General features: G+C 35.5%; 1 protein-coding gene across 3 annotated transcripts; it reads left to right on the top strand.

The window, feature by feature from the left end:
• Positions 1–2,072: 2,072 nt before the first annotated feature.
• Positions 2,073–8,682, top strand: LOC136808972 (protein HGV2-like). 3 transcript variants are annotated; one of them, XM_067065544.1, is made up of 11 exons: positions 2,073–2,245; positions 4,578–4,688; positions 4,921–5,039; positions 6,136–6,186; positions 6,311–6,391; positions 6,530–6,670; positions 6,782–6,908; positions 7,045–7,133; positions 7,391–7,713; positions 7,911–8,105; positions 8,390–8,682. In XM_067065544.1, the coding sequence occupies exons 1-11, from the start codon at positions 2,202–2,204 to the stop codon at positions 8,531–8,533; spliced, it is 1,425 nt and encodes a 474-aa protein (XP_066921645.1). In that variant the 5' UTR covers positions 2,073–2,201; the 3' UTR covers positions 8,534–8,682. The 3 variants fall into 3 exon arrangements, with proteins under 3 accessions (XP_066921645.1, XP_066921647.1, XP_066921646.1); XM_067065545.1 differs by having other exon boundaries at positions 2,094–2,245; positions 7,911–8,099; XM_067065546.1 differs by lacking the exon at positions 6,530–6,670 and having other exon boundaries at positions 2,084–2,245.
• The last annotated feature ends 229 nt before the right edge of the window (positions 8,683–8,911 follow it).

Raw genomic sequence — 8,911 nt, 5'->3', positions numbered from 1 at the left:
CCTAGATATCTCTGACCTTGAAATTTAGTAGATGTTCCTAAAATTTATTTTAAACGTGTCCGGTAAATACCCTGCATTTTGGGGTAATTACGGGACACCCTTAGAGAAAGAAAATATGGGACTAGTATAAAATGTTATTGAAGAATCCAGTTATCTTTCCAAAAGGTATTTGAGGTTTTGCATCCACTTGATGACTTCAAATCCAAGTGCTATCATTTAAAGGACTTTCAACAAAATTAGTGACATTGTTCCATTTTTACCCCAGCTTTTTTCCCATTTGAGGGTAATAACAGGACACTTCAATCAGAAATATTTGTATAGAGCAATATAGACCAACTGAAGTATATTTAGATGCAAACCTTTGCAGGTTTTGAAATACTTAGAGTAGACTTGTAGTTATAATTCCATTAAACTAGAAAATCAAGTTTGTAGTTTTCTTATAAAAAACAAACACTTCAAACTCAAACTATAGTGTCCCATAATTACCCCAAGATTAAGATTTGACAACAAGGTAAATATGGGACACACTTTTTAGAGATAAGGTGCCTTGTTTGATAATGAGACTATTAGTATTATGATTTCAAACCATAATATCTTGATCTCAGAATTCAGTCAAAATATAATCAAAAAGTGGTTGCAGCTCTTCCTGACACTAAAGCTTGAAAAGTTCCTTCTAAAACTACGAAAAATTATTTTTATGGTGACATGTGAAACTTTTGTTGAAACTAGGTCCTCAGATTGAAAAATCCCACTTGCATCCTGTGGGACGACATTGTTTGCCAACCAATGGGAACCAAGCTATTTTTTCGAACAGCCTTTTTCAACTCTTTTCATAGTAACAAACAAGTAGTAACAATGAGCTCCCGGGGGGGGGGGGTTACTTAGGCAAAAATAGGTGCTGGGTATGTGCAGACGGTAAGGGTCGGGTTTTTCACCTTTCAAAGTCTCTCTAAGGGTTACATAAATCAGGAAATTTCAAAGTAGTCTCTCTAAGGGTGGGAAAAATCACAATTTTTAGAAAAAAATTTTGATTTTGAGAGAAAAAATTACAAAAAGTCTCACTAAGGGTAGGAAATTTTTGAAAATCAAAGAAAATTTTTCGAAAAAGTCTCGCGAAGGGTCACTTTTTCACTAAAATTTGGTCTCTCTGAGGGTCGGTTTTCGGAGGTCCCGTCCGCACATACCCCTCATTCACCAACCCTAGTACCCCCCGGGAATGAGCTCCATACATCAATGGGCGGTTCCAGTTATATTCTGTTACCCCCCTGTGTAGACGACATGGATTTCTGTAACAATTTACTTTTAAAAAACTTCAGTATCTAGTATTCCTGCAACATTCAAGAATTTCCAAAAGGAAAAATCTTGGATTTTCTGTGTTAAAACTTATAGCAAGGAAATAGAGCAAATCTTATGGATTTTCCGGTACAGATGACCAAATATAATTAGGAAAATCCTGCATTTTCCGAAACCTTTTTCAAAATTTCTCAGGATTTCCAAGTGAAAAAAAAATTATAAACAGGGCGCTGACAGGGGGTAGGTAATGGTTTTTTTCTGGAACTGCCCGCCCCCAATATCAAGCAAGAAGTGCAGCAGATCTAGCCTAGGCAGCCAACGAAACATTGCTCTGTTTGCATCATATTACCACCGCATCATCATTCAAACTGTTAAATTTTTACACACTGCACTGGAATTTCAATTTCTCTCGATTTTGGTTCTCCCCGTAAAAACGAACTGTTCGACACTGACACTGACTGAAAACTGGGCTGTCTTATGATATGAATATATTATAGACTGGATTTTAAAGCTATTATCATGTACGTCTTTACTAATACAAACCAAAAGCCATGAATAACATTTGCTCAGATCAGCTTTTGTCTGTGGCATCAGCATCTCAGCATCAGCGTCTCGTCTCAGCTTGTCCTGGTCCTGGGATTTTTGCTGGCACTTTTCACGTTCGGCATTTAATTGTCGTATCACGGCTCCTTGGAGCCGACTCCGATGAGAAGCTCACCTGATTGGCTTATTTTTGCAATGACGTCATTTGAAAAAAAGGATAAACGCGCGAAACTCTCCTTTCTCATTCACTTTTTCGCTCAGAACACTACACACGTTCAGTTCAATCTAGAAACTGATTCACCTTCATCCTTAGACACTTTGGTCTATATATCCATCAACATAAATCTCTGCTAACATCATATAAAATGGTTGAAGAAAAACCAACAGCGTCAACTGCTAAAGTTCCAAGGTAAGTTCATCCAGTCCAAGTAAGTAGATTCGATCTTTGTTTTTACTTCTACATTCTCCCCCACTGTCCCACCCCACACCTTTCTTCACTTCCTTCCCTTCCGAGAGCAGGTGGGGGTCAATACTTAAAATCTAGGACATCTTAGTGATATGGTGGTATACCCAAAAAATGTAAAATTCCTTTAAGTACCATTGGGTACTAAAATACCCCAAAAAAGATGGTACCCGCCATATACTCAAATTTGAGAATTCTTAAGTAAATTGGTACTAAAATTATAGTAATTTCGTTGTCATTAATATTGCGGCACGTTCTAGGCGTGTTTGGGATGGGAAATAAGGGGCTTCACTTTTTTTTGCCTGGGGCGGGAACAACTTTCTTATTGGGAAAGGTCAGAAATTCTACTCTAGCCCTTTGGACTTTGAAACTCAATGCCAATGGTGTACCAGTTCTGTTCAAAGCAAAATTTGGAATGCAAATCAGGATATTACTTTCAAATACTTTAATCGTAGAAATTTTAGCGAGACTAATTTTAGCGTTTTAGTGAGTTTTTCCTATTTTCGGCAAAATAAATCTCGCTAATACACGTGGATTCGACAGATCGCTAAAATTTATCCACGCGAAAATTTTTTAAATCGTGATTCGCTAAAATAGATCCAAAAAAAATGAAGATTTTCCTGACTCGCTAATATACGCTAAAATTAGTCTCGCTAAAATTTCTACGATTAAAGTAAGGATTACACTTTCATCCTGTATGTTCATCCTGTATGCTTTCAACATCAGATGTGGTTTTGTTGGGTCGTATTATTCGGCTACGCGGCCATGTGGAAAAATTTTAACAGAGGGGCTACTGACTTTATTCTGGATGAACAAATATCCGGGTGCAATAATTTTAAGTCTGAGAGTTTTCGAAATGGCAATCGCATGCCGAGAGATATGTTGCAAGTGAGGATATGGGGATTTAGGGTCGTTGAACTAATTTAAAACTTTTACAGTCAGGGAAATCCCTCAATTGCGGTAGTAATTTTTTACTGCAATTGCAGTATAAACGTCACTTTTACATTTTTCATATACCCTAATTGCAGTATATTCAAGAAACAGAATTCAAGATTCAAGTAGAAAACAGGCAATCTTTGAACATAATTCATCATATCTTTTTAACGAATACACAAAATACTTTTTCCGTAGATCAGATTATTTAAATAAAGAGAAGCTTACTTCTCGTACAATTTTTTACTGTCGATATCTTTGTCAACCAGCACTATATATAGCGGTTATAAGCCTTTGTAGGCTAGCCACCAATGAAAACTGCCGCAATTGCAGTATACTGCAATTGAGGGATTTTCCTGACTGTTTTTACTAACCAAACATCGAACTCCTATTGCTGCAAAAATTGTGAGTGCTCAAGCAGGTTCAATTATTTTACTCTGAGAACTTTAATCATTCTACAGAGTTAGATTAGTTCCATTGTTCGATTGATTTGACAAGTTCGATTAATCAGGTCTGGTTTTATGAATCTTTTTTAGAGTATTTCATGATTTTTTTTGCAAATTTTCAAAATTTTTAAGTTTTCTTATTTAAAAAAATAATTCCCAAGTTCCATTATTTTTGCATTCAGTCAAATGTATGTCTTTAATGTTTGATCAATTCATAAAGCAGCAATGTTTAAAAGTATCAATTTTGAGAAAATAAATATGATGTTGGAAAAATCAGCAGTCTTGAGAAAAATGGTCTTGAGAAGATAACATTTGTCCCGAAAAGAAAAAAATGGGGTGTCTAAATGTCCCTAAAAATTTTAGTACATGGGTACTAAACAACTTCTCAAAATTGGGGTGTTGGTATGAAAGAAATTTTCGATAACCTTTTTATTACTCATATGTCCGAGATTTACGTGCAGACGACCTCCCTGTTTGATGGGTTAATCTAAAGAATCCTATATTTACTAAAAATGGACAAAAAGAACGACAAATTTCATAAGAAACAATATATTTGGCCCTCCGCAATGCTGACCCGGCACAGAGCGTTTTTTGCTTGTAAAGTCTTTTGAAAGAGAATAAAAAGAGAATTGTTGTTCGTTTGTTATATGCATCAAGAAAAAGTTTCTTAATAAACATGGAGTTTCATGTATGAAATAAAGGTCCAAACAAAACTATTTGAATTCAAAATTTTCTTTAACAGAGGGGGGGGGGTTAATGAAAAAGTATGTAATTTCCTGGAGTATAGTCATTTGTGTAAGCTTCCGTACAGGGGATGGGTAAAATGTCATGACAACTTCCATGGCTTTCTTAGGTATTTAAACCTAAACCTAATCCTGATACCATGATATTTCTTTTAGTGAAAAAGATTTGGAGGAAGTTGCTGAACTTATGTCTGTTGGGAAGAGACACTTGATATGCAATGAACCTGAGAAAGCATTGGACTACTTTGTTGAACTATGTGAAAGGCTGTAAGTCAAATGTTTTTTGGTCATTTGAACAGTTAACTTGTAAACTTAAAAGAAATCAAAAGTTGTTAAAGACTGGCAAAGTTAACTCAATTTACAAACCTGAAGATGGTCCAAAATTATAATAATTAACCACATTTAATATCGGTTTGTTTGAAATTCGCTAACCTCATTCACCTCTTGAACTTCTTTAAAATCAACTTAGAATTAGAATTGAATCATTTTTATGTTTAAGTGCTGAATTTTATGGACAGACAGCAGATGAATGTGCTGATGCTTACTTACACTACGGAAAAACTTTACTTGGATTGGCTAGACAAGAGATTGGAGTGTTTTGGAATGCAGTTAAAGAAGGTTAATTCCATTAATTTTTCTGCGCCTTTTATTTTCGTGCAGAATATGTGCATGAAAACAAAAGGAGTGCGAAATAGGCCTATTTTCGTGCACTTGGCCTTGCGAAAATTAAAGGGTGTGTGAATTAATAACCGTTCTGAACATGTAGAAATCTCATCTTAGGGCTCTTTTAATAAAATGAGACCTAGATTCATGGTAAATGTCTAGTGAAAATGTCCGACCCAAATCGATTCTATTCCAACCCAATTACTTTCTGTGCCTTCAAATAAATTGTCAGATGCGTTGTGAACTTTCCAAAAGAAATTATAATTTACATAGAATTAGTAACTTCTTTATTTACACACAAAAACTCTCAAAGTTGCGATCATTAGTTTCAGATATTCATTTTGTGTGATGCTTTTTCTCAACAAATGAAAGCATGCTTCAAGTAAAAATCATGGGCTTCTGACCATTAATTGGCATTTGTTTAGCTTCTTTGTGATCAATGTGAAATTCTATCAGAAGCTTTTATTATACTTGAAGTATACCCCACATAAAAATCAATCGGATATGTCCGACCCATTTTACTTTAAAAGCCTTAGGACATGTCCGACCCAAATCAATTTTTGATCGGACAATGTGTCCGGCCACCTAAATATCGTTATTTCGAGCCTGGAAATACACACTGAAAGTGACTAACACTCACTTTAAATCGTCAAAAACACTCAGAAAATATTCCAGAAATTGCAAGATGTGCGAAAATTAAAGGATGCACAAATATTTATTTTACGAGTTGCATGAAAATTAGTGGCACGAAAATAAAAAGCGTGCAAAAATTAGACGCGCAAAAATGAAAGGCACGTGAAAATTAATGGATTAAAGTAAGGCCTACTTCAAATGAATACCTTAGCTTATTACGAGAGAATATTATGTTTATTTTAAATTTTTTAAAGCTTTAAAAAGAGTTTGAACAACCCTTTCGCTAAACTCAGGCTATTGATGCGATATGCTAAGTTCAAAAGTCACACAGATTTCATATTAATTTTTAAGCCTTTTTGCTAATTCCTGGTTTTACCAAAGTCCACAGCACATTAAACAGTGAGACTTTTTTTTTTAGCCCCAGTATTACAAGAAGAGGAAGAAACAGAGGAAGAGGGAGAAGATCAAGGTAAATTACTTTGTTATTGAAAAACATACTTAGCTCTGTCCATAGTGCTCTGTGAGAGGGAATTAAAAAAATTAGTTTCACGTTTGCATGAAAAATTTTCTCAATAGAAATTTCATCTGTTTAGGTGAAGTTATGGAGACAGAAGCAAAAAGTGGAGATAAAGACGATGAAAAGAACGAACAAAAACAAGATACCGAAGATGAAGGTGAGACTTCTTTTTTGCATGATAATTCAGTATAATATCAGTTCTTTGACTAAATTGCTTATTTGCTTGTCCCTGATAATCAATTTATCAAAGAATGATCTTCCATACTGAATGTTCCTCTTTTCTTTCCTTTCAAAGAGGAAGCACTAAAGCCTTCTGAAATAAAAGAGCAAGTATCACATGCAATGAGAGAGGGCAATCTGTATAATGATGCAACCACGGAAGAAGAAACTGAACCAGAAGAGGAAGAATCGAAAGAAAATGGAGAATCCACTACAGGTGAAGATAACATTTCATGTTAATCTTTCATCTTTTTCCTGGAAGTCCAAGGTGCTCAAAACATATAATTCTGCTTTGGATAGTTAAATTCCAAAATTTCTCCTTTTGTAGAATCGAAAGAGACAGCAGAGAAGAAGGAAGGTGAAGAACAAAACGATGATGATTGTGGGGATCAAGATGTATCACACATGGAACTTGCATGGGAAATGTTGGAGTTAACTTGCAGTATTTGTAGCAGGTATATTAAGGGAACGTGAAATGTATAGTTAGTTTCTAATTATGGAATTTGAGGAACGTCAAATGAAAGTACTCTTGTTTAGAACAAATTAATTTTTTTTATTCACTCAGACGTTTTCAAAAAATCTTGTTTACAGAATGGTTACTGAAAAAAGGGACATAGAAAAAGCAGAAGGGATGCTGGCAGAAGCAAAGTATGGGCTTGCACAAATCAGCATGGAACAAGGTTAGTTTGTTTCACTACTGACCATTCTTTAAAGCGTTGTCTGAGATACTAAAAGTATTGATTACTTAAAACACATGTGACTTTCTTCTTGCATTTTCCCAGATTAATCAACCCAACTTTAAATCTGTCCATATCCTGAAATTCTACATCAATTTTGTTCGATCAAAACATGAAATCTTAATAGATTCATAAAATTAATGTGGTGACACAAATTCTGTTCTCAATCTATCAACCTCTTTTTTTTTGATTCCCTCTAGAACAATACGAGAGAGCAATTGAAGATTTCAATTCCTGCCTAGAACATTACACAAAGACATTAGATGATAAATTGGATAGACGGATTGCTGAAATCCACTACAATGTCGGCCTTGCTTTCTCATTTGACAAGAAGTTCGAAGAAGCAGTCACTTCTTTCAAAGAGGCTAAATCACTGTTAGAATCAAGACTCGACGTGTTGAAAGGGAAGATTGAAAAACACGAACGGGAAAGTGGTAAAGGGAAAGCTCCTACAGAACTCTTGGATTGGAACAAAGAAATGAAGGAGTTGGAGGACTTGGTCCTTCTTGACATGAATGCAAAGGTATTTTCATCAATTCTCTCAAAACATTTTGGCGAAAACATCCGGCTGAAAATTTCTAACAGAGATTTACAGGCGAGGAATACCAGTCTCGTTGTTTCTTTCCGATCAGTTTTATATTTTAAAATGCTGAAACTGAGGTATTGAAGTTTGCGTTTAGGAAATAAGATGTTTACATCATACCGAAAACTCTCTTTCAGATCGAGGATGCAGAAGAATCGAAAAAGCAAGCAGATGCAGAGCTCGTAGCTATGAAAGAGAAAACTAAAGACCTCTTTGGTGCCTTGTCATCTGCCACAGGATTCGAAACAGGTTTCGGTTTTGACGAATCAACTCCGACAACGGAAGTCAAAGTACACGATGCTACCACGAACGTTCGCAAAGGCTCGGTAAAGGTAATTCCGTTATCTCCTTTATGATAGAATGAACGTAAAAACCGTGAATACTCTGTTATCGTCGAAAGACGTCGTCCAGTCTTCAGGTGTAAATAAGTCGGAATGGGTGGGTGGCGTTGAAGCAAAATAAAACAGTCCCAGTGGACAGCTCCAACCTTATTTGAACAAATTGACTCAGTTCCCTATATTTGCGATTAACTTAACGATAAGCAGTCTGTTCTCTAGAGGGGTTTCACTTTATGCTATTTAGTTGATGTTAAATTGACATTTGTTCTGTTCGACAGCGACCATCAGACGATGAAGGCGTGAGCGACGCAAAGAAGGCCAAAACAGTCGATCAAAACTCCAACAATGAAACGGCAACAGCCGGAGAGAAGACGAACGGTGTCGCCCACAACGACGAGAAACCAACTTCTGTAGGAGCTTAATTTATTGTCTATTTTTTCTTTTTACGTATTTTGTACCCTTTTCATTTCATTACCTTTTATAATTATCTTTCGTTACGGTTTTTATCTTAAAATCTAAAATGTAAAAAAAAAACACAAGAATTTGTAAATATTAAAGTTAAATGGAAAAAGATGATGGCTTTTGCTTTCCCTATATTTTGAAACGACCTATCTTTGAGGTTCTTCAACTTTGCTTGTCCGGATGAGTTTTAATTCAGTGTAGTAAATAATTTCGAACAATCTACTGATATCGTAATTGCCACTAGACCTTTTCAAAAATTCCGTCGCGAACATCGCTTGCCTCGTATTCAGACAATTACCACGGTGATTATGTTTCTTGAGATATTATATGATTTTTTT

Source organism: Clytia hemisphaerica, unplaced genomic scaffold (genome assembly GCF_902728285.1).
Source record: "Clytia hemisphaerica strain Z4C2 unplaced genomic scaffold, Clytia hemisphaerica genome assembly, whole genome shotgun sequence".
NCBI lineage: Eukaryota > Metazoa > Cnidaria > Hydrozoa > Leptothecata > Clytiidae > Clytia > Clytia hemisphaerica.
This window is presented reverse-complemented; position numbering and strand designations above follow the sequence as displayed.

Excerpts from the sequence above, each read along its gene's own strand:
- LOC136808972 (XM_067065544.1), top strand. The coding sequence starts at position 2,202 with ATGGTTGAAGAAAAACCAACAGCGTCAACTGCTAAAGTTCCAAG. Across the intron at positions 4,689-4,920 it reads GTTGAACTATGTGAAAGGCT|TGCTGAATTTTATGGACAGA; the intron begins GTAAGTCAAATG and ends TTTATGTTTAAG. Across the intron at positions 7,714-7,910 it reads TTCTTGACATGAATGCAAAG|ATCGAGGATGCAGAAGAATC; the intron begins GTATTTTCATCA and ends ACTCTCTTTCAG.